The 24,348-nt window shown below is 51.0% G+C and overlaps 10 protein-coding genes across 10 annotated transcripts; 5 read left to right on the top strand and 5 right to left on the bottom strand.

The window, feature by feature from the left end:
* Positions 1–37: 37 nt before the first annotated feature.
* On the bottom strand, positions 38–789 carry J4E82_011014 (uncharacterized protein; the record flags this gene model as incomplete). The annotated part of the gene is made up of 3 exons (XM_051737224.1): positions 38–382; positions 432–613; positions 669–789. The coding sequence occupies 3 exons, from the start codon at positions 787–789 to the stop codon at positions 38–40; spliced, it is 648 nt and encodes a 215-aa protein (XP_051583034.1).
* A 1,003-nt stretch (positions 790–1,792) lies between these two features.
* J4E82_011013 (uncharacterized protein) lies at positions 1,793–3,082 on the bottom strand (the record flags this gene model as incomplete). Its single annotated transcript, XM_051737223.1, has 2 exons — positions 1,793–2,741; positions 2,790–3,082. 2 exons carry the CDS (start codon positions 3,080–3,082, stop codon positions 1,793–1,795), a joined length of 1,242 nt encoding a protein of 413 aa, XP_051583033.1.
* Positions 3,083–3,478: 396 nt separating this feature from the next.
* Positions 3,479–4,400, top strand: J4E82_011012 (uncharacterized protein; the record flags this gene model as incomplete). The annotated part of the gene is made up of 2 exons (XM_051737222.1): positions 3,479–4,014; positions 4,073–4,400. The coding sequence occupies 2 exons, from the start codon at positions 3,479–3,481 to the stop codon at positions 4,398–4,400; spliced, it is 864 nt and encodes a 287-aa protein (XP_051583032.1).
* A 2,646-nt stretch (positions 4,401–7,046) lies between these two features.
* J4E82_011011 (uncharacterized protein) lies at positions 7,047–8,878 on the top strand (the record flags this gene model as incomplete). Its single annotated transcript, XM_051737221.1, has 3 exons — positions 7,047–7,305; positions 7,364–7,593; positions 7,649–8,878. 3 exons carry the CDS (start codon positions 7,047–7,049, stop codon positions 8,876–8,878), a joined length of 1,719 nt encoding a protein of 572 aa, XP_051583031.1.
* A 32-nt stretch (positions 8,879–8,910) lies between these two features.
* On the bottom strand, positions 8,911–9,555 carry J4E82_011010 (uncharacterized protein; the record flags this gene model as incomplete). The annotated part of the gene is made up of 1 exon (XM_051737220.1): positions 8,911–9,555. The coding sequence occupies one exon, from the start codon at positions 9,553–9,555 to the stop codon at positions 8,911–8,913; it is 645 nt and encodes a 214-aa protein (XP_051583030.1).
* Positions 9,556–10,325: 770 nt separating this feature from the next.
* J4E82_011009 (uncharacterized protein) lies at positions 10,326–11,252 on the top strand (the record flags this gene model as incomplete). Its single annotated transcript, XM_051737219.1, has 2 exons — positions 10,326–10,702; positions 10,754–11,252. 2 exons carry the CDS (start codon positions 10,326–10,328, stop codon positions 11,250–11,252), a joined length of 876 nt encoding a protein of 291 aa, XP_051583029.1.
* A 992-nt stretch (positions 11,253–12,244) lies between these two features.
* J4E82_011008 (uncharacterized protein) lies at positions 12,245–13,269 on the top strand (the record flags this gene model as incomplete). Its single annotated transcript, XM_051737218.1, has 2 exons — positions 12,245–12,413; positions 12,473–13,269. The coding sequence occupies 2 exons, from the start codon at positions 12,245–12,247 to the stop codon at positions 13,267–13,269; spliced, it is 966 nt and encodes a 321-aa protein (XP_051583028.1).
* A 186-nt stretch (positions 13,270–13,455) lies between these two features.
* Positions 13,456–14,665, top strand: J4E82_011007 (uncharacterized protein; the record flags this gene model as incomplete). The annotated part of the gene is made up of 2 exons (XM_051737217.1): positions 13,456–14,029; positions 14,088–14,665. The coding sequence occupies 2 exons, from the start codon at positions 13,456–13,458 to the stop codon at positions 14,663–14,665; spliced, it is 1,152 nt and encodes a 383-aa protein (XP_051583027.1).
* A 309-nt stretch (positions 14,666–14,974) lies between these two features.
* Positions 14,975–18,342, bottom strand: J4E82_011006 (uncharacterized protein; the record flags this gene model as incomplete). Its single annotated transcript, XM_051737216.1, has 4 exons — positions 14,975–16,501; positions 16,551–16,798; positions 16,847–17,976; positions 18,026–18,342. The coding sequence occupies 4 exons, from the start codon at positions 18,340–18,342 to the stop codon at positions 14,975–14,977; spliced, it is 3,222 nt and encodes a 1,073-aa protein (XP_051583026.1).
* A 3,007-nt stretch (positions 18,343–21,349) lies between these two features.
* Positions 21,350–21,772, bottom strand: J4E82_011005 (uncharacterized protein; the record flags this gene model as incomplete). Its single annotated transcript, XM_051737215.1, has 1 exon — positions 21,350–21,772. One exon carries the CDS (start codon positions 21,770–21,772, stop codon positions 21,350–21,352), a length of 423 nt encoding a protein of 140 aa, XP_051583025.1.
* Between the last annotated feature and the right edge of the window lie 2,576 nt (positions 21,773–24,348).

The following is a 24,348-nucleotide window of genomic DNA, read 5'->3' as shown; positions in this document are numbered from 1 at the left end:
TGATGGCACGTCACGTGATCCCAGGCCCCGCCTTGGATCAGCGACCTTCCATCGCGGCTATCCCGATGGTCTTCCTTCCTGCGGCCTGCATAACAAAAGGAAGCAACTCCTTGTTACCTTGTAACATGGGTCGCTTGATGCAGCGGAGCGTTGTAAACCAGGCTGGATCGCGGGCGTATAGTGGTGCATCGATATGCCACCTCTGGAAGCGTGTATGGCCTTGGGCATATTCTTCTGCTGAAAGCGGTTTGTCATGCCATGCATGTGCGATTTCCTTCTTGATCGTCGTGTCTTTGATACCGTAATGGTCTGCTCCCTGGTAGCCTTTGCCGATTAGACGAACGTTTTCTGCACCAGGTATACCGACAACATCACGTCCTTTCTGGAGGCAAATCAGTATGACGCATACTCTAGAATGGAGGTTTCCATACCGAAAGTAAGCCGCCCTGCTTATGGAAGGTCTTCACATCGCCGTGAGAGTGCACGTGAGGTGCTTTAGGATCGAAGCGTGTGACAAGCTCCCATTGCTTAATGGGTGCGAGATCCTTCTGACCCTTGACAACAACCAGCTTATGGGTCCAGATCGCATCAGATAGTGCCTTCACGTCGGAGTCTACAACAGAGCGTCAGTTCACAACACTTCATCATCGGGTCGGTGTTGTACTCACCACTGATGTTATCAAGGTCGAGATCGTCAATAACTGCTCCAAAGTTGTGCTTCTCCTTGGTACTTTTCGCCATCTCCTTGACCGTGAAGGTCGGCTCAGGGGCTAGTATACCAGGCGCCATGATTCTCTGTCGATGTCGTGAAGTTTGGTGACCAGCTATCTTCCTCCGATATGGTCTCCTTTGAGAAACCTTGAAGAGAAGAAGCGAAAGTTCAAGTGGTGAAAATGCGAAGCCAGATGTCATACGCGTCTGCAAATATGGTCCTTAGGTGCATGACTACTGTACTGCATATATGCTGAAGTCTGGAGTTATGTCCGCTTACCCACTCTTACTCGAACGTCGTCCCCGCATCACCGACAGAGAGCTCGGATCTTATCGCAGCCCTGTCCATAACGTTCTTGATACTATGTTGATGCATTGCCGAACGTGAGGGGAACCTTCTGCTAGGAGTCGCTAGCATGTTATCTTATCAGCTACCGCATCTCGGCCGAAACCCGAACTCGTGAACCTTGCCGTGCTCGGCCGACTTCCTTGTGCTGCCTGATATGGTGAATTGATCGTGGTTACATTGTCATTGGAGTCGAAGGCAGTGGCCAATGGCATTTGGCAACAATATCATTTGTTACGGGCCTTGCGACACATTGCCGATGCACGCCTGATAAGCCCTTTTCGCGTAGGAAAGTAATGACCGATGTGGCAGAGGGTTTGCAATGTCTTTCCTCGGTGTGTCGTACGGGGGAAGATCTAGGAGGCTGACACGATGCGACGCGACGCGTTCTTCACGGTGCGGACGCGCTACGGGTGCCTGGCAAAGTAACCGTGGTCATGTCAAAATGATGACATCACTATCCTGTTGCGTGGCTTGGAAGAAGCCGAAGTAAGAATGCTTGCAGAACCGTGCTGTAGGGAACATTTGAAGATGGACGCATAGGGTGGCTGGGGAGTTAGTGGTTGTGGCATGACTCGCCATACGTCATCGACACTATTGTTCACAGTCACACCTGGGCGTCTTCAAGGGATCATTTTAAGACGCGAATCTCAATAAGGACCACTTGTATTGTTTCATACATCAGAAAACTAAGTTACTCTCTCATTTCACATACACACTTTGGTAGCTCCCTCGTCAACCCGAAGGATGATCACTGGCCGCTATGTTGCACTGATGCATCACGCGCGGCCCATACGACTTCGGAAACTCGGTAATGCTATGCCATAGCGCCCGGTTGTACCAGAGGATGACATCCTGCTCCTTATGCGGATGAGCATAGATGTTCTCAGGCTGCAATGCCGGCCGCATGATCTTATCAAGGAACGCCCTGACTTCTTTCAAGTCCTCCACAACTCTTTCCGACCCATTTGGGCTACTCTTGAGGTACAGTTTAAAGGCACCTTGACCATGAACTTGCAGCGACTTCTCACCAGTTTTCGGATTTGTCCATACCATTGGATAGGTACACACTTTACTTTTGTCCCACTTGGGAAGTTTGTCCAGCGGCATCTCAAGTCCTTCAGTCTCGATGGAATGTCCAAGGCGGGTGCTGTGCGCTTTGGACATCCACACGAAAGCGTGTGGTGCGTATTCGATTCTGCTATTCATCGCGATGTTCTGGGTCTCTTCGTCCAGTAGAGCCAGCGCACGGCTACCAGCGACCATTGCCGTGGCTCCTGGTGCCATCTTCATTTGAGTCTCTGCTTCATCCTCCCATCGCACAGTCACATCTGGACCCTTGGGAGTACGAACAGCCAGAAGGCAGCCTACACGTGGAGGAGGGATGTCGTACAAAGACCCGTCAAAGTGCCATTGGTAGAAACGTGAAGCTCCAGCTTCGCGTTCTTGCGCTGGTATGTGCGGTGGAAGATGAAACTCTTCGTGGTCAATACCCTGGACTTCGAAGCCGGGTGGGAAACCGAAGTGGCCTTCTGGAACGGGCCCACGACCAAGGATATGAACTTGTGGCTGCACTGGGATCGCTGGACGCTTGGGAATACCATAGAAGTCGACGCCGTTGTGGTGGGTAAGGAAAGGGTCATGACCGTGCGCAAAGCCACCGGTAGTCTCCTCGCGGTCGAAGCTGATGTTTGGTCAGCGCGGTCAGGTCTAGTATATATGCATGACTTACTTTGCAGTCAGCAAATATTGCTGCTGTGGTGTCAGCATCTGTGGTTGCTCTTTGAATACCAGCAACTTCCATTTGTGCAGAGCATCAGAAATGAACGCGAAGTCTGCATCTGTAAAGTTGTTCAAATTGATCCCGTAAATTTCTGCGCCGAAGTCTGCTTGACTGCCTCCCGCGTGGTTGATGGGGACAATGCGTCCAGTTGATTTATCGGCGTGTGGGAGGTCGAGGATAGGCTTTTCTGCTTTAAGATGCAGATATTTAGACTCTTCAGTTATGACTGCTGTGACGACCATCGTGTTGATTTACTGTACAGGAATTGTGTGTTAAGATGGATACCCAGAATGCAACCAAGAAGGCCCTTAGATAGTCTAGAAATTATTGTTGGTAGCATCAGATACTCAGCGTAGTCTAAGCAGATACGTCTTAGCTACCAGCCATGGGTATGTCTGCATGATGTCCACCCCGAGGCGATGATCGCGGATTGGGTGGATTGATACCACCTCGGGATCCGATCAGCTACATTCGGGATCTCGGCCGAGTATCCTTGTCTGCAAACCTCTAGACATAGCAAGAGAACCACGGAGCCACTCGTATCGTTCAAGAACACATCCATACAAAATCTCTATTGTCGTCTGTACAGATGTGAGGTCTTCGTTCATGACCTGTAACATTACTCCCATACTTCCAATATGATCGCCCGCAATCTCACATCTTCATACCTCACCACAGCTTCTGGTACAAAGACACATTATCTGCAAGGTGGTAACCCTTCTGGGCCGCTTCTGATCTGCCTACATGGGTTAGGAGGCTCAACTGAGACATTCTTGCCACTTGTGCCCTCTTTGCTACAGACCCACAACGTTGTTCTCGTCGACTTCCCTGGATTTGGAAGAACGCCATTAACAGAATCCGCGAAACCCATTTCTATAGAAGGCCATGTCGCCGACTTGGGCGACCTCGTCACATCTTTACAAGGAACTTCGAGCAACCCAGCTTCATCCGGGGTCGTCATCATCGGACACTCCCTGGGTGCCATTGTTGCTTTGCACTTTGCCGCAAGGTATCCCCAAATCGTTAGAGGCCTCACGCTCATCGGTCCTGGTAGAGCGGCAGGTCATATACCCACAGTCCGGCAACGCATGCTTGACCTTGCAGCCGCGGTGAGGAAGGAAGGCATCAACTATGCGGCGGCTGCCGCAGCCAAGTCCAACTTTTACGAAGACACGTATGTATAGCTTAAAGTCCCGTGGATGGTTAGTAACTTGCTGACGATAAACTTTTAGTCAGTTCCGAAAGGTAGACCCAGCTACTAGAGAAGCTGTACGGACTGACGTCAGCTCTTCAAATCCTGAAGCTTATGCGCAGACATGTGAAGCTATCGTGGCTACTAGTCACATGGACCCAGAATACAAAGATATTACTTGCCCTATCGTCTTCGTGGCTGGAGACAAGGACATGATCAGCCCAGTGGAGCGATCGAACGATCTCAGTTCACTGGTGGGAGGAAGGAGCTGCGTAGTTGTTGTTCAAAGTGGACATCAGCCGATATTGGAGGACCTTCCTGGCGTTGAGAGAGCGGTACAACAGCTATTCGAAGCCACGGCTGAATAGATTGATAAATGCTGCATACTTGTGCAAACGATCAGAAGAAGCAGCATGCGGTATAACTTTCATTCCACATTACGCTGGAAAAATGTATACCACAACGAGCGGGTACTAGCAGTAAGTTACGTGCCTGCAAAGTCGTGATTTGCTAGATATAAGAGATCATCGAAATAGTTGGTACTTCCTAAGCCAGAAGCTGATAACGAAAAGCTGGGTTCTATCTGCCCAAAACCTGCGGTGAGCGAATCACACTGCTGCGAGTGGTATGTGGAACGCGGCCCGATCGAAGAGGGCGATGTTGCCGTATTTTCTGGCGGAGAGTTTCTATTACCGCTATTCGCCTGATAAAAGTCTTTCACCAATGCCGAAACGTCGAATCTGGTAACAGGTGTACCGTCTCTGTTGCGTTTCCTCCCTCGCTGAGCTAGAGCATCCTGAGACGTCTGGCCAATCAGAGCTTCAAGAAGTTTGCTACCTCTCGTAGCGATCATGCTCTCTGGTCGCCGTTGAAGGATCTGCATTACATCTTGAGCGAGTTCGCGGTGCTCGTAACCCTCATTGTCATGTAGATCACGATGAAGTACATCGAGTAACAAGGTGATGGATGCAGCGACGGCGAATGCTTGATGAATCCACAAAGTAGGGCCATCTTCGCCAATGAGGCACTTGTACTCTTTGATGATCGTTTTCGAGGCTGCTAGACATGTTCGACGGGTAAATGCAAAGGCAGGGTTGGCAAAACTGTCTAGTAGAAAAGAGCGATGAATCATGATGATCTTGTGACTTGAGGTGATGGCTAGAGCACGTCGCGCCCAAGGTACCCACTCTGGCCAGGTTGGATCTAAGGGTGTATTCTTCATGAACAACGGCCTTTCGCGGGTAGCTAATCCGCGAAGTCGTGCATCCCAATGCAGGACTTTCTCATAACGAGTGTAGGGAGTGTTAGATGAGATAAGGCCATCTTGGAGCTGGGGCATGATTATTGCGATGTCGCGCAGAAATCGAGAGTAGCTAGTGATGGTAGGTACGTCACGATCTACTGCAAGCAAATTATGATCGTGACTATTCGAAGGCGGTGCAGACGTCGAGTACCTGGGGCTGACGAGATAGCTCTCCGAGAAAGGTATGCTGAACCAGTCTTGACTGCAAAGCTGACACCATACCCGGCGACCAGTTTCTTTTGCTACATCGCTTCCACTGGTATCTGGCCCCAAGCGATGGATGCCCAAAGACTGTGCAATGCGAACGGCGGTGGCAAGATGGATGCTCTGCTTCGTGCTGAATCCCAGAAGATGAGCAGAAGCAGTTGCCGTGGCGATGGCTTGACACGATAGAATGCTCAGATTGCTCGTGTAGTCTGCGCGATTAAGACAGATGGATATAGCCTGGTACCATCGCCGCGATAGCTTTTGTCGTTCAATCTGATCGAAGCCCCATGATTGCGCACGTACATCAGGTACGCAAACGAGACTCGCAGTGAGCACGGAGAACAATAGAGCCACCCACTGGAGATCTACAGAAGCCTGATCTATGAGTCCGTCGTGCTTGTCGTAGAAGTCGCGAAGTTGTGCCTGGAAAGTGGGCGCGAAGTAGCTGCCGTGATACCACAGCAGACAGTCGCGATGATAATCAACTAACTCTTGCACTTGGTCTGAACTCGGAAGTAAAAGTTGAAGCACTGGAAGTTGCGACAAGTCCTCTAGTATACCCGACCCAGCTCCAGGGGGTGCATCATCGGCGGGTTCAAGAGAGGCAACAGTGTGGCAGTCGGGGTCTTTCCGTCTTCCCCAAGCCAGAAACTCTAACACTGTCGCAGCATCTCTCGAGACGGCCGAGTCGTCGGGCTCATCAGCGGACACATCAACAAGTCCACGTTGTGGTGTGTCGGGTTGCAGGCTACATGGCGGGGTCCTAACATCCATGGAGCTTTGCTGACTCGTCTCGCTTTCAAGCTGTGCGACTCGCTGTCGCAGATAGTCAAGCTCATGGGTTCTTGACTCCGAAGATTGTGGTAGAGGGCTTATATCGCGATGGAAGTTGTCGACGCCACAGGTATCTTGTTGGCCTCTTCTGACGCAGTTGTCACAGGGTACCGTCTTGCTGCATTTGACTTTCCTCCTTGCGCAAGCTGTGCAAGTCAGCCGACTTCGCGGTTGAGCCGACATGCCAATGCAAGACTGAATGATAGGTTCGGAGCGAATGTGGTTGTCGCCATGGTGCCAGAGAGCTGAAATGTCCGAATGATAAGCACGGAGGATGCGAGATGTTGGGGATGGGAGAGATGATAAGGGTGAGCTACCTTGCGCGACACCGGCCGAGGTTCGGCTGCACCACCCTATCCAGGTGGCGTACACTTGCATATCATCCCAACGAGTCTCAGTACAACCGGAACACCTTTCATCGGATGCAGTAACACGATAGCGAGCTGTACAAGGGATGCGCAATCTTCGATAGCGATGCCTGTCGGTCCAATCATGTTGACTCGGATGATAAGGCCAGTCTAGGCTACCCCATCTTCTCCCCAGTGTGACGGAACGTAAGCATGCCTATCTATCTTGAACACTGATTCAAGTATGTAGCGCAGACGTCTCAGGGTTCAAATAGGGTGTTGTGCTGTCAGACGATGTGTTGAATCTACGCAGCTTCATCATCATGCTGACACCAGTCAACCTGCGCAATCGCAGCCATGCGGCAAAAGAGAAGGTCAAGCTCCGGGTGACACAACCATCGAGCTGGCGGCTTCCCAAACAGAACAGTAGCATCGCACCACCTGATGTATGGACTAACGCGGACATGGAGCCGGTGCCTCCAGAAAAACGCACATGGGGTAAAAGTGCCTTCGTGACATACTGGTTCAGTGACCTTGTCACGATATCAACCTGGAGCTCAGGATCTGCCATTTTCACCTTGGGTAAGCGCTCATACCTTCTCTGTGTCGAATTCTGCGAATATCGTACTGACAGTGGCAGGTTTGACGGCGACTGACGCTGTGCTCATAACGCTTGTGGCGGGCATATGCAACGCCCTGCCGACAGTGCTCAATGGCGCCATCGGCTCGAATCTACATGTCCCATTTCCTATCGCATCTCGTGCCAGCTTTGGATACTGGTTCAGCTACTTTGCCGTCGTGAGTAGAGGTATCCTAGCCATGTTTTGGTTCGGCGTACAAACCGCCAATGGAGGTACATGTGTCACTGCGGTACGTTTTTAGGCAAGCTACGATGTATAGGACATAATCTGACTTGCCTTCTCAGATATTGAATGCTATCTGGCCAAGCTTCCGGGACGTCCCAAATCACCTACCCGCATCCGTTGGTCTTACCACAGCTGGAATGATTTCATACTTCTTGTATTGGCTCATCCAGTTTCCATTTCTTCTCATTCCAACACATAGGCTACAATACATGTTCTGGGTAAAGACTGTATTGTTGCCGCCGGTGGCTATTGGAATGACTGTGTGGGTTGCTGTCAAAGCAGGCGGCAATGGGACGTTTTTCACGCGTCCGGCTTCAGTACATGGTGCTGAGAGAGCTTGGCTATGGCTGTCAAGCATGACTAGCATCACTGGTGGATACAGCACTCTCGCTGTCAACATTCCTGACTTCTCACGCTTCAGCAAAGATCCTAAAGCACAATACTGGCAGATGCCGGTGATTCCGTTCTTCAAGACCATGGTCGCTCTTATGGGGATTGTCTCCGCATCGGCCGCCCAGGAAATCTGGGGCACGGCTTATTGGACACCACTGCAAATCATCGATACCTGGATGGACACTTCTGGTGGTCGTGCAGCAGCTTTCTTCTGCGCTTCGATTTGGTTACTCGGCCAACTCAGCGTTAACATTAGTGCAAACGCCGTTTCTTTTGCTAACGACGTCACGACACTCGCACCAAAGTACATCAATGTGCGCCGCGGCTCCGTTCTTGTGGCTTTCGTTGGTGGCTGGGCGCTATGCCCTTGGATTATCGTGGCTTCTGGAAAAGCGTTCCTAAACTTCATGAGCGCATACGCCATCTTCATGGCACCCATGGCAGGTATCCTGTTTACCGACTACTGGTTAGTCAAGCACAGAAGGTACGACGTGCCTGCTTTGTATGATCCACGAGGTATCTACCGATATGGTCGCTATGGTACAAACTGGCGCGCTGTGGTTGCCACATTCGTCACCATCATCCCTCTACTACCAGGATTGGCCAACAAAGTGAACCCAAATTTGAAGCTTTCAGCTGGCTTACAGAACCTCTTCACGTTCAATTGGCTTTATGGGTTCTTTTTGTCCATATTCTTGTACTACTTTTGCAACCTGTTCTTCCCAGCTGAGGAGACACTCATTCCACGAATTATAACCGGCTTTGAGTATTTGGAAGGGGTTGAGGTTGATACTGAGGCAGGAAGTCCATCACTCGATGGGAAGATTGGCGGTTCTAAGGTTGAAGCTGGGACACACGCGTCTCCTCGATCTTCGAGTCAAGTCCAAGACAGATAGAAGACGATACAATGTGAAACATTTGGATTGAATTAGAGCCCAAAGTCCTCCAGCTTTCTACCATCTTCCAATCCAAAGGTCCAAACATCCACATCGAGTTCCTCACCTGACCACCGAACACCCTTTACGCTCCTCACCCCATGGTTCCTGAAACGCAATCTTCTAAATAATTTTTGCGCTTCTTCATTGTCGGGGTCAGTCAGACCTGCAATCTCTTTTACGCCCTTCTCCTCGTTGAAGTAGGCGATCAGACCTTGTGCAGCTTCGGTCGCATACCCTTTCCCGTGATAACGCTCAATCATGTTGAAGCCCAAGTCCGGTATGGTAGGTGCTTGTTCGCCTGGGACACGACCGAGTTGCATGGTGACATAACCGATATGTTCTAGTTTCCTTCGTGAGAACGGAATGCCAGCGTTCTTTTCTTCTTCCGCTGGGGATGGTTTCAAGCTGACTAGGTACCGTCCATAGCCCGTCGTGCGGAGTTTCTCATCCCCGTTGCTTATAATTTTTCTGGCAGCTTCGCGATCTGGTATCTCTCCAACAATGTTTGGATGCCGTCGAACAGAGGGAGCGCCGTGAAGGAGCTCGATGACAAAGTCGCAGTGTGCATCAGATGATGGGTTGCAGTAGGAAAGGTAAAGGCGAGGAGTCAAGAAGTGGAAGTCGTATGGTGACATTATGAAGTTTGAGGAGAGAGTTCTGTTGATGTCTGCTAGTAACCAAGGCTTCCGCTGCCATGGGTTTGTTTATGAACATACACTGGACGCGTCAACGGGGTACGTATGGAAGCCTAGACTCATATGAGTCATCAACGTTGCTCCCTCAGGCGGCCAGCGCTAGGAAGCATGAGGAAGCTCAGAAACGGCGATGCTGGTATCGCGTATTCTCCTTTCAAGATACAGTACTGTTGTGTGTGGTTTCTCCGGACAACACTGCTCCGGATGACTAGACATTCCGATCAATCGATCTTATATCCGAAGAGATTACTCCGAACCTGTTCGCTCTCGGTCAGGTCATTCCTGCGAGCCAATCAAATGCGTCTGAAGAGCCAGCCATCTATCACAATCCCGGTAAACCTAAGTTTCATATGAAGAACAGAGTTGCCAGTCGATATGATGTACTCAGTCCCCCTGACTTCATCGTCTTCTTAGCACTGATACTGTAAGAGGGGCGATAGCTTGCCGGTCATCTCGGCACGCGACTGTGCGATTTTGAGACGTATTGCAGTAGTTGTAATACTGAGACTACAACGCTTAGTGAGGACAAGAGAGAAGCGCATGCGGGGTGTAAAGCTTGAGTTGCGAAAGGGTCGCGAGGTGCCTAAGCCTCTTGCGGTAAAGTGGATGGAAATTGTGGGGAACCCCCGCCTTCCGGTATTCTCTTCTTTCCATACCTCGACACCTGGCTTCTTCAAGTCACGAAACGTCGTATACCTACAAACGACATCATGGCGCCACTATCCGGATCAGCCAAGAAGAAGAAGCAGAAGGAGAAGGAGAGGGAGCTCCAACGCCTCAAGGTGATTGAGGAGCGACAAGCGGGGTCGGACACGAGCCCTGATGAAGAGATTCCAGCCACCCAGCCCTATGGACCTTGGGAAGAGCCAAAAGAGAAATGGGATGCACGTTTGGAGGCTCAACCCCCAGCTGAGAAGTACTCTGAATTCGAGAAGCGTGCAAAGGCCAGAAAAGGGCAGCCCATCGAGTATCAGCCTGCTGCGATCTCCGATGAGCAGACGCTACATGTAGATGCATCTACCAAGTTTGATAGCACCGCGAAACCTGTTCAGAAGCTTGTCTTCGCTTCAGGTATCAACTTGGACGAGTATGTCTGACTCTGTCCCAAACTGTAGTCACTTTCGCTGATCATAATCAGCACCCTCATTGACGTCATCGCGAATGCAGACGCTACGTTCCGAAGTGCAGTCCGTGTGTTCGTCGCCGGTGACGCCGAAAGGAAGGAGGCAATTGAGATCACAAGCGCCGGCGTGGAGAAACTCACCAAAGCCCTGCCTCAACTAGAGGTCATTGCTCTCCGCGGCACATCCAAGCTCACTCGTACCGCATTCCCAACTATTCTCAAGAACTGTGCGAATATCGAATCCGTCACCCTGACAGTCGTCCAAGGCCAGAAGTCCAAGCGCATACGTCTCAACAGCACACTCGAGTGGCTGAATGACAAGACTTTCGTACCGAAGCTGCGATACCTCGAATTCCGTGGCGTCTACCATGAGGCTTTCCGTCGCGAGTTCCTTGAGTTCCTTACCCAAAGCAGGCCGGCACTAGAGATCGTGTTCGAATTTGACCGACCAGCAGTACTTATCCGGGATAACGAGACCATTCCACTCGACCGCGTCCCTGCTGCTGATAAATAGAGTGCAAATGCTTGAGTTGTCCGATACCAGAGACCACCACGACGGGAGAGATGGATGTGAACATTTCTACGACGGAGGTCCTGTGTCTGATGGGCCGCAAACCGACGGGCGCATAATTGAATAACTTTAGCAACGCTCTACATACAAATTTACGGCCCGTTGGTGTCGCAAGGGTGAAAATGAGAAGGTTAGGTCATGGCAGAAGGATCGCTTATTGGCTCTTACGAGAAAGATGGAAAGACAAGCTCACACGATCGAGGAAGTTTGTCTGACTCTCGATGGTCAAGCCATAAAACCAATAAATAAAATACGACCACTATACGTGGAAACGAATCAAAAATACAAAAGCTGCGGATCCGATGCGTAACAGGACGTAGGATACTGACTGAGCCACGAAGCGTGCGTACCATCTTTTCCGTCGAGCTTAGGAATCATCGGCGACAAGAGGGCCAAGCTCCGTATGATGGAGATTTAATGAACGGAGATAGTCAAAGAATCCGAGCAGTTGAGACTTATACAAGCTGAACCGTTACGTGCGTTATCCAGCTATATCTGCACCCTGCGCGACAGGTTTGGTACGTATGATCGAGTGATGAGACTCATATTGGCTACCGTTGTTCATGTTTGTTCATGATTACAACCAGGACAGCGGGCACTTCTCCTTCTTTACACATAGCCAAATTGCGAGTGCGAGTGCGAAAACGATTCGGTAGTGGGTCCAGCCGCTGTTCTTGTGGCACCGGCGCATCAGCCCAGGCACTAATGGAAGCTAACGCGGACTTTATGCAGGCTGCTGACGGCCAATCGAAGCATCATCAGCGCAGACTAGACGTCAAATCTTCGATACCATCTCAAAACGTGATGCGGCTATGCTGTTTGTCGAAGCGGGGCTCAAACGCAAAGGTCCGATTTGCGAACCGTCATCAATCTGCATATATCCTCGTACCTCGCTCGGAGGATGACAACCTCAAACGCGATCTTCCCTTGCCGCAATGTCAGCAACTCCGGTGTCATCAGATTCAAGCCATCCAGGTGCTCCTATTGAGCTAGCTTGGTCGTCTCAGCGACCCGAGCTGCGCAGCGAGAAAGAAGATTGGATGGGCGTGACGAATCCCGTTGAAAGGCGAAAATTGCAGAACCGCTTAAACCAGCGAGCACGGAGTGAGTGGCCATGTCGGACAGTTCATCAAAAACAAAGGATACACCCTAACACGTCTCAGGAAACCGCGCCCAAAAGAAGAATGCCATCATCAAACAGCCACACAGTGTCATCGTACCGGACGAGACCCACGAGAGCGATGCATCGGGTCGTGAAGGCAGCACGTCCGATGCATCTCAAGATGGCTCCAGCGAACCGGATGGCACAGTGATGCGGAAGTCATGCATGGCCGCTCATCCAAAAGTGAAAGAGCTTATGCAACGCTTCTCCGAACATGCATATGCCAGCTACATGCAAGGGACACCCGCTTTGTCACACTTACCACTGCTTCTCAAGTATAACGTAGCTAGTGGTCTCGCGCGAAATGCCGACCTACTGGGGGTTACAGCACAATACTATGATTGGTATGGCATCTCGCCACTAAACAAGCAGGGTCCACTCTTGGGTTCGGGAGCTGGAGCGGAATGGCCTGCATGTCTACAACCCACTGAATTACAAAGTTCCATAGAGCATCATCCCTGGCTCGATCTGTTCCCCTGGCCCAAGGTCCGCGACAACATGCTGCAAGCGTTTCAGCGAACGGAGCCCGTTGACTATGAAGACGAGCTATGCATCGATGTCTGCGAATACAACCATCTAGATCGCAGACCAATACTGATAGTATGGGGTCCTCCCGAAGATCATCGCAGCTGGGAGATCGATCCTATATTCCTGGAGAAGTGGGGCTGGCTGCTCAGCGGATGCCCCGAAGTGTACGAAGCCACAAACTACTGGCGCGGAACACGAGGCGAGAAGCCGATTACTCCACAGCAGTGGCATAACACGATACAGAGGAGTTTGCCAGACCAGTTCCGCTAACGGACTTACGACAAGGGTGTCAGCAGAGTGCGGGTGGAAGTGGGCCATGCATGCATGACGCCATGGGCTCGAGATGACAAAACCATACCTATACAATGCGAACACGCTGCATTGTATCTGTATTACAGGTGTTCAGGCTGCCAACTATAGCGACTAGACTGCTGTCCCTCGAAAAGCGCGGATAATATGGACCCCTTCGCACCACCGCCAAAGCCGAAGACCGCCTTGGGCTGGCACCGCGTCTTGTCGCCCACTGCCAACGTCAAGGTTTCACCCATCTCACTAGGTGGAATCAGCATTGGCAACTCGTGGAGCAAACTGTTTGGTGTTAGTGAGGATGCCGACTCTCTGCTGGACACCTATTTTGACCTCGGCGGCAACTTCATCGATACCTCGAACACCTACAACTCCGAAGAATCTGAGAAGCTTATTGGCGAGTGGATGGAGAAGCGAAACAACAGAGACCAGATGGTGATCGCAACTAAGTACGGAGCGGGCTACAGAGCCTACAATCGGGAGAACGAACCGCTGCAGAGCAACTTTACAGGCACAAGCGCAAAGAGCATGCACGTATCAGTTCGATACAGCCTCCGTAAGCTCAAGACTGATTACATCGACATATTATACGTACATTGGTGGGATGTTGGCGGTAATGTGGAAGAGATCATGCGCCATCTTCATGCACTTGTCATGGCTAGACAGGTCCTCTACCTCGGGGTCTCGGATACGCCAGCCTGGATAGTTGTCAAAGCAAACGAATGTATGTACCGCGAGCATATACAACCCTCCACTTGAACCATCGCTAACCTGCCATACAGACGCCCGCCACCACGGCCTAACACCCTTCTCTCTTTATCAAGGCCGATGGAACGCCGCCTACCGTGATATGGAAGCCGAGATAATACCCATGTGCGAGGACCAAGGCTTAGCAATCGTATCTTGGGCCTCGCTCGGTGGCGGCCAACTAGCTACGACCTCCCAAAGAAAGGCTGCAGAAGAAGACCCGAAGTCTGGTAAAGGCTTTTATAGTGCATCAGAGAGCGACATAGCAGTATCGGAGGTCCTCGAGAAAATGGCAGAAAAGAAGGGTGTTACACTGCAGCAAATGGCATTGGCATACTTGTTCCATCAATCCACTCACGTATTCCCTATTGTGGGTGTGCAGACTGTGGAGCATGTCAAGGCAATGGTACCCGCATTGGGCATCTCGTTATCGAAAGAGGAAATTGAGGAGATACACAGTGCTGCGCAGTTCAACCCACTGTTTCCGCAAAACTTCATCTTTGGCGGTCGACCGTATAGCACGAGGCTGACGGCGGCGGACCAGGCGAATTACCAGATGGCCGCTTGGATAGACGCACCACCCAAGAATCCGGGGTACGCGCCACGGTCATGAGTGAGACCACTAGTACGGAGGAAGCGAAGAATCATGTAAAATGAGTGTATTTAGCTGTTATGCAGCTTCTATGTAGTAATGAAGTATGATCAAACGCCCTCTCAATTTGTTTCCCAACATCTTCTCTTACCCAACTACCACTTCTTTCTTTCTCCAGGTCTTCTACCTGTTTTCTGTACAACACGCCAGTTGAAGGCTTTCTTCCGTATGGCAATGATGTGTTCAGTCTAATGATATAAAGCGAATGATTAGAGTTTGAAACAGCTTTACTGTTTCTCTTGTAGCGCGGCACAACCAAGAGTCCACCACCTAGATGTAGAACATGGTATCCCTGATCTTCTGGTGGATCTGTACATCCGCCGCACTCGGATCCTGCCCCGAGCCCCCAGCCGCAGAAGTTCCAGCCACAGAAGGTGCTGCACTCGGCGTCGGCGTATCGAACAAGTTCGCCAGATAGCAACGCGCACGTTCGCAAGCCAGATCAGCGTAGTAAGCTGGTGGACAGAGACTGACAGCTTTGGTCGCACGACCGAACAGGTAACACATATTGTGCGTGAGGTCTTCGACAATGTCAGCGATGTTGCTGAACGGCGCCGGAACCTGTTTCGCGTAGATCTGACGGAAGATCTCGTCGTGCACGATGTAGTAATGGCAAGGGCGAGCCGTGCCCTGGAGTGCGGCGTGTGCTTGGAGGAAGAAGTCCCAATTGCGGGCTTCAGTCACGCCGCGATCAACGACAGTACCAGGCTTCGTGTTGCCGGAGCTCTTGCCAATGTCAGGGTTTCCGTCGCAATCTTTCGTGGCTGTTGGATAGAAGCGTGTCTTGTGTCGCTTGCCGCAGATGACGATCGTGAAGCGCGGGAGACCTTTCTTGGTATCGGTGGCTGGGTACACTACCTCACATGCTTTCCGCAACTGGGGAAGCTCTTGTGAGAGCACCATATCGTACTGTCCCTCTGATACTCCATCACGGTAGATCAGAATATTCTCAGGCAAAGCTTGGTGGGGTCTGCCTTGGTGGTCCTTGCCCTTGGTCCTCCACAAGTTGAGTCGTGATTTAAGCATCTCGGCGAGGTCGTCGACATTCTCCTGTCTTCCACGCTGGATACGCAGAGTAGCAGGCCATTGGCCAAGGAACCTGTCAACAGACGCGACCATTGCCGACACCGATGGTGCGTTAGAAGCTGAGCCAGGCGATGGGTGAGTGACGTCGATACCGACTACCATGGTTTTGTCAGCTTCAATCAAACCCAAGTTCGTTTTCTCGACGATCTGGTTGATGCCACCCAACTTCAGATTGAACTTCAGCGCCACGTTGGCAATGTATTGGTCCCGTCCTCGGTCCTTCCAGAGCTTAGAGCCTACAGAACAGATGGTGTGAAGACCATAGTCTTTGTCGGCGAGCGTCTTGATACGCTTGTACAGAGTTGTGTTTACCTCTGGTAGGACAATGAATAACAGATCGACACGGTCGGCCTCCTCTCGTAGGAATTTACCCAGGGAAGCGTCATCTGCGTGCTGAAGCTGGAGACGTTTCACAGGCATGGGCTGCTCAGCCATGACACCGACCTTGAGCAATCCTTGATGAAATTCCTGCATCACCGCAGTCAAGGCCTGGGCGTCAAAGGAACCTGGTCTATTCGGAAGAGTTATCATGACAGTCGACCACTTCGCCAGTCTGGTACCGGTGTGAAACTTGATGTTCATCATGTTCCAACGGCCAAACTTCTGGTCGACTGAAGCAGTTTTGTTTTGTTGGTAAATGACCCTTGGACCGGCGAGAACTCGACCTGGTACTTTGATTAGACCCGGAGTAACCGTAAGACCGAAAGAGCGCTAGACGTAGTCAACATATAGAACTATGATGGCAAGATTTGCGGCCTACCAGAAGTATGTTCGTATTTCCATCGAGCCCAACGGTCGGTACGCCCTCATCAAGAACCGACTTTGCGTTGTCCCATGGCTTACGAACAGCGTATCGTATCATCTGCTGTGTCTGGAAGGCATCAAGCTTGGCCTTCGATGGCTGACCCGGGACGACGATGCAAACCTCTGCAGGAAGGTACATCGGATTCTCCCGGTTGCCACAATTGACTACAGGAAGTTCAGGGTGTTGGAGGATACGGTTGTATGCTGTATGATGTTAGCATCATTGTAAGATAGAAGTGAAGAAGAGCATACTTGTTCTAAAGAAGTCGAACACAGTGATATATCGGCCGGATCCAGAAGGTGCTGGTCCCTTCGGCTGAGCCTTTCCTTTGCCCTTGCCCTTCGAAGCACTCGCTTCCGCCTTGGGTGCACCAGATGACCCAGCATCGCTGTCAAGCCAGAACTCAACATCCTTGGCGCCTGCGCCATGCGCCTTAATGCGTGGTCTATTGGCCAGTTTATGTCCATCGTCCTTCCTAGCAAGTCCAAAAATGGTCTTGATTCGTGGAATGACCTGACCAGCTTTGTTGCGCTTCTCAGGGAGATGATTTGTCTGGACGCGAACCAACTTAAGGAACTTCTCTAGGGCGCTGGTGTTTCGGGTACCATAGTTTCCCATAAGCGCTGGCAAGGGCCCATCGTGGTAAAACGCTCCGTGGCTGACATTGATGTTGACCAAGATTCGAGCCGTTGCAACACGCACGCTGGAGAAGAAACCACGAATGACATTGAGGCCAGAGCCCAGGTCGGCTTTCATCGCGTTCTGATTGAGAGAGAAGCTTTTCGTCGACCCTATCGTGGCAAGATTGTTTGCCGACTTAGCGTAGTGATTCAAAAAGATATTGAGCGCTTGAGTCAGCTCTTGCTTGTCACCAAATGACTGACCAATGTTGGTAGAGTTCATCCAGTTGACCAACTCACCAATACTCAAAGCCTTTGTATATTTGACGCGAACCTTGTATACAGCGGCGTTGGATGCCGGTTCGTCCTCGCCTTCGGACCGGAACTGAATCTCGAAGACGTCGTCGTCATGCTTGAATTTTGTCTTCGAAACGATGGTTGCTCGGAAATCGGTTGCAATATCCGCTTTGTGTACAGCCATTTGCGGCGTCTGGAGTAGGAGCTCGACAATTCTGTGCCGCTTCCTTCCAGTCGCCTCGGGCTGAACATCGATATCGTAGCGATACAACACCATGTCTGATGGTGGCAGCAACTCAACGTAGTTTGCAGTAAGCTCGACCTTGATACCCCTAGTCCCATACCCAGGCCTAGTCGGGTTACCCTCTTTCAGCTTCAAAGTGCTCAGATCGAGCCCTTTCTTTGCAATCGGAAGCAGGGCATCTTCAATCTTGGCGACCTTCGGGTCTTGCGGATTGGAGTTGCTAGATGAAAGTCAAAGCCGATAGGCAGGAACATGGCTTCGCAACTTACGAGAAAGCCTCGATGCCTTGTTGGCCACCTCCAGGCGGCCCACTATAACCTCCTCTACCACCACGACCTCCACCTCCGCCTCTATCTCCTCGAAAGCCCCCACCTCTATCGCCGCGGAAACCACCGCCCCTGTCGCCACGAAAACCGCCGCCTCTATCTCCGCGAAACCCACCGTCTCCTCTCCCTCGACCTCCAAAGTCGCCTCTTCCGCCACCACGGCCACCTCCACGATCACCACGATCACCTCGATAACCACCTCGGCCTCTATCTCCTCCACCGCGACCTCTTTCTCCGCCACCTCGAGGTGCGTTGGACATGATTCTGAATGGCTGAGTGAGGCTTCCGAACTGGACAAATGGCGCGATGCGTGCGACGAGCTCAGCGATCTACACGATACGCTGGACTCAATGTGGGTGCACCCGAATTCAAAAGTTGAATTGTATTCCAAGTAATATGCTGAGAGTTTTGTTGTGTATAAGGCAGCAGCAAGAAGGCTGAAGATGAACGCAAACGCGGTGACGCGAGGAAGCGACAGCGCGAAGTGGGGCGTCATCCCGCCCCCGCACCAGTCTCATGCTTGATCAGACGCCAGCGCCCATCTTTCATTCCTTCCATTCCGTACGGCGCCTGGCTACATACTGACTGCTTCTTGTCGCGGTATGTTTCCGGTGCAAACTCGATAAACATGCTGGTACCTAGTCAGCCACACGCCTGCAACATCTGCCAATCCAAGCTACTCTTCAACAATCGAGATTCATGGGAGGAGATCACCGAGCCTTGGTCGACAACTGGCCACGATTGGGGATATTGGTTCGATCTATGGTATGGTGAGGCAGTTGAATTGGCACAGCATGGCTGCGAATTGATGGAGTGGCTTGTTACCTTACGCCGACCGGACACAACGGCAGACAGCCAATTGAGAGCCTACTACACGCATGTCTCTGAAGAGCAACTAGCATTGGATTGGGTTGAAGAAATTAGCCAGTACACAGATAGCAAGGACTTTGGTCGGAAGCTAGTTTTGTGCGCAGAAGCTGAGTACGTATCTCGCGGAACAAGGCTCGGCCTGTACACTAACAATGGAGCTCAGCGACGTGGCTGCAGCGGACATCAAACAAAGGCCGCCGAACTTGACTCCATCGTCCAATGAAACCATGTCTAAAGCTCGCACGTGGTTGCAAAGATGTTGCAGCACGCATGAAGCATGCGCTACTCGTGAGTTCGACAGCGACCAGCTTGTAACCAGCGACGCACAGACATTGAAACCCCGTCGGCTTATCAAAATATTCCAACGGTCTGCAGGCCCAGCCATAACTGTACATCCAAGGTTATGTCTAGTCGATACAACGTACATTTCGTGGCCAAAGTATGCAACCTTGAGCTACTGTTGGGGAGGAGATCAGAAGGTCAAGTTAACAATGAGCAATTTAGCTTCCTGGCAGTCGAAAATCTCTTTCCACAATCTACCTCAAACTATAAAAGATGCCATAATAGTAACAGCCGAGCTTGGGCTTGAGTATCTCTGGATAGATGCTCTTTGCATAATCCAGGATGACGACGCTGACAAAGGTGTGGAGCTTGCCAGGATGGGTGACATCTACTCCAAGGCTCATTTTACCCTGCTAGCATCACGAAGCCCTACGGTGCAAGACGGGTTCCTAAAACCGCGATATATACCTAAAGAAAGAGGGTATCGCTTGCCTTACATTTGCAACGACGGTCAGATAGGTTCCGTGGTTCTCTGGGCGGGCAGAGACGTTGGAGTCGCAGAGCCGATCCACCAACGCGGATGGTGCTTCCAAGAACAAATCCTTTCGCCTCGCATCCTGGAGTTTGGGACTCATCAGATACGGTATTTGTGCACTGCAAATCGCACGGAGGAAGTTGTACCCGAGACAGATGGCTGGATAACCAACTCTGAAACTTTCGCGGTACATGGAACCGGTCGTCCGCTCGACCTTCCCGCCAACTGGGCTACCCTACCAGTGGATGGAACCGAGTTCCTGACTATGTGGAATAACATAGTCATGCATTATAGTCATTTAAGCTTGAGCTTTAGTACCGATAGGTTGCGCGCTATCTCAGCTATTGCCAGAAAGTTGAAGCAGGCTTCATCGGCACGATACTATGCTGGACTTTGGGCAGAACACCTGCCGAGCCAGTTGCTTTGGGAGACTACCAACGACGACAAGCTCTTTCCGAAAGCTACTCGAGCCGCTAAGCCCGCGGCTCCATCATGGTCCTGGGCTTCCATGCAGGGGCCCATCAGTCTCAGGGACTATGAAGGCCACGCCGCCTACCAGATACTGGAGATTTCGATCAATAATAGCACGCCTGGTGACGACTTCAGTGACGTTGACATTGTTGACGCTAACATCAGCCTTCGAACATTGACGCTTCATGCTAGGGTCACTAGACATAAGAGCCCGTCTTCACCATGGTGGCCGACAGACTTAGTCGATAATTCGTGGTCGATAACAGTACAAGAAGATTCAGAGCAGTTCTTTCCACTTCTACTCTTCATAGATCCCGAATCTGGAAAAGAGTGGAGCGATATTTCGGGTCGATGGGATGAGTTCACTACAGGAGATCATGCAGTACTACTAGCTAAGATCACCCTCGGCAAGGGGCTGATATTGAAAGCGAAACCAAGCAGCATAGAAAAGTACACGCGCGTCGGCACCTTTCAATTGGATACGTACGTCGAAGACGACGATCGATGGCAACAAAGAGACATTTCCATTTATTGAAACGACCGTTTTGTGCATACGTGGATGATTATGTTAGAGTTTCGACCGACAACATAGGTAGAGATATACGTAGTAATACATCTTACTAGCTTATCATCCTAGAACTCTATGAGCACCTTCAGGGAAGACTGTATTTGCACATCAGGCTTAGTTAGGGGACCAATCTTTAGTGTTAGGTGCATGCCGCTCCAGCATGCAACTCAATGTGTCGATGAATTATTCGCTAGGCATCAAGCACCGGATGCAATGACGAAACGAGAAGACGCAGCGAGGCGAGGTGACAAGCACGCGAAGTGGGGTACACTGCACGCGAGCCGCCCTCCCGCAGACCCGTCTGACACGCGACGCGTCGTTATTTGTGCAGTCGAAGGTGGGGTCAACAATCTCCTAGCGCCCGCAATGAATATGGGGACGATGCAGACGAACCGGACCAAAGAGATGTCGCCCATGATGTCGGTGGCATATTTGGAATCAGAACATCGTTTTTGGTGTAAGCCACGCTTTCTTGCAGCGTGTGCATTTTACCGTTTCCGTCTGGATCTATTTTCTCTTTCTCATACACAATATACAAGTTTTAATTACGCTGCAAAAGGAAGATTTCTATACTCGAGTCGCTCCCATTGCCTTGTAGCTCCCTGTACGCTTCAGCCTGTCTCCTGCTGGTGAATGTTGTTCGGCTGGGTGGGCGCAGACCCTGGTGCGACGGTTGTGGAGGCGCAGGTAGCTGCTTCTCAACGTCTGGCGGCGATCGCTTTTCCATGGTTACACCGCGTCGGTTATCGGGACGGGATTGGAGAGTTTGCATGCGATATGATTCCTGCTCAGACTTTGCTGCCGAAGAAGACGACAACTTTCCTGAAAGGAAGTTTGTCGATGGGCGACGACGGGACGACGACTGGGAGGTGTTGCCGAAGACGCGAGGGAACATCTTGTTCATGAGGGGTTTGCAACCTGGGAGGCAGCCGCACACGACACCGACACCACTTTCCACCGACATGATAATGAATGTGGTGGCTCCATACCCTGTGCGTAATGTCAGCCGGCTGTTGTTGCAACTCGAGTTCGAGCGATACTTACAGAATACATCGAAGGATACCAAATATTGATGGGTATAGTACAGGCGCACGACACCGGCAATGCAAACACTGCTCATATGTTAATGCCGATCAGGATCATCGAGAACGGTGGACTCACATAACACCTAGTGAAAACATGCTTATCAATGTCACGCGCTGACGGAGCGATACCTGGACGTTCATAAGGTTCCTTGCAGGCCACAGAAATATGACAAAGTCGCTGAAAGTATTTTGTGCCGAATGGAAGTAGTAGATGGCCTTGATATTGAGGCATTTAGCTGTGCCAATGTATTTGAAGATCTCCCAGTAGGTGCTTGCCGGCCTGGACTAATTGTCAGCCCCCTTCGTAGTAGGTTGATTGGAGGTATGTGCTTACGAGCATTGGAACAAGGTGATGAAGAAGCAGGCCGTGTTCAAAGACACCGTGTAGAAGATCATCAAACGGCAAAACCACTTGTCTAATTTCGATGGGAATATGCGGATGTAGGTGAGAAGAATCGCGACCTTCATAAAAGTGATAATAGCTGTAAAGAGCAACTGGCTGGACATGCCCATCTGGATTGCTGTTAGTATGGGTGCCACATCGGGTCGTGTATCATACCTGTGCGGACTTCATCGTCCCGAAAAGTCGCGATGGACGAATATCCCCTGCTTAGTGTAAGCTGTTGTGCATCTGTATGATCACAATTTACCCACATAGGTGGTACCCCATCTGATATTCTGGCAGCATCGATATTATGAGCATGATGTTACTTCCAACAGACATCACCTGGATACGTTAGTGCTCTGCGCTTCATTCGCCGGAATAGAAGGTGTAATACTTACAGCTGCTACCATCATCGCCCAGTCATCCCAACCCAGTGTATTGACAAGAACTGTTCGGCAATAGAATCGACAAGAGACGAAACCAATGACCAGAACAGTCATAGGAATCAGCACGGCCATCGCCAGTGGCAACTGATTAACTGGGTCGACATAGTTGGGCGGTGGAAACGATGCGAACTCTTCTGGCGTTGGAAATCTTGAAGTCATGTCGTGTTTACCCAGGCGCAAAGAGTCACAACAACCGCATGGGTGGCCCGCGGATAGCACAAAAGCAATCCTGAATAGTCGGGAGCGCCCGCGGCTATTATAACCGGCATGCTTGAAGCAAGAGCCGGCATACACACCAGCTACCCCGCGGCCTGTAGGAGCAGGACGTGAAACTTACTTGAAGTGAGCTATGCACGTCCCTTGCATAGTGTGAGTGGCGCTTTCCTGCCACCTGCTTGAAACGACACCACCGCCCGAGAATCGCGACTGGCCCAGACAACGTACGCTTTTGTGCGGCTGAAAACACCCAGGCGTTTTCATCGTTATGTGGCTTTTCGTGTCATATTTTGGACGGAATCCTTCGCAATAGGCGACGAGAATATCGTACTATCATTAAATTAACCAACTTTGGGTACGCAGCATAAACACGCCTGTCCAGCGAAAGGTATGCGTAGTGTTGGCAGGTTGAGCATTTCATTCTTGCTATATGGTGTAGCCAGCATCTCCACCTAGGTGGGTGGGCGCGAAGATCGTACTGATCTCCCTATGGTTCCCACAGCACCACACGTGGACGCAAAACCGTTGAGAGACCCATGCGTTCTTACCATATTCTCCCTCATGGTCCGAAACATGATCAATTCCGGTATTGAGATGTCGATCGCACTGTTGGGTAAAACGGTGAAGGTCGGCGACATGAAGAAAGCCAGATGGATTCTCCGACTGAGAACCAATGAAAGTCATTCAATCATGCAGCAATTACGAAGGTGCTTGACGTGTGGTGATGGAGGTCCGCAAAGAGGCAGGTAGCTCGCTTGATCTGACGAACTTGCCTTAGCTAGCACAGGGGCACCAGAGATAAGGCTGGACGTGTAGCCGAACATCGTAGAACAACCCTATAGTAAGCTCCCGTAATTGCAGGGATAATCGGAAACATTGGTGCATTCCATACCCAGGGAACAGCCTTGAACGGTGCACGTGCTATAGTATGAAAGAAGTGGGCCGTATCCCGTGTACTCGGCTCGTGGAGATTGGGGGCGGAATGATGGTTGAATATGACTCGATTGGGACGCCTTTGACTGAGACAGCTTACAAAATCCTCAAACAGTAGCGACGGGAGGTTTTGAAGTAGATTGATTCGTTGTAGTTCGGCAGTTGCTCAAGGTTCGTGTTTCAACCGAGGTAGGTGATGACAGCGGCAGAAACCAAGCTACGGTTGAAGCCACGGTTGATGGCGTGGCTTGGCGCGTCTCTCAGCTCACCACCACCATAGGCGCAGCAATAAATCCTCATCCTTAGTGTCAATATGTCACAGACTAGCTACGCTTACGGCGAATTACCGAGGTCTTATCGCAGTGCGACTTATTACTCTTCTACATGATGCATCTCTTCCTTTCCTCATCTTCGCAAAGCTCGTCTCGAGGGCATGTACGTCATCGGCGTCCTCCGGGCTTCCTCATGCGTACAA

The sequence above is a fragment of the Alternaria postmessia genome, assembly GCF_024291825.1.
Source record: "Alternaria postmessia strain BMP 2775 chromosome Unknown scaffold_158, whole genome shotgun sequence".
In the NCBI taxonomy this organism is placed as follows: Eukaryota; Fungi; Ascomycota; class Dothideomycetes; order Pleosporales; family Pleosporaceae; genus Alternaria; species Alternaria postmessia.
This window is presented reverse-complemented; position numbering and strand designations above follow the sequence as displayed.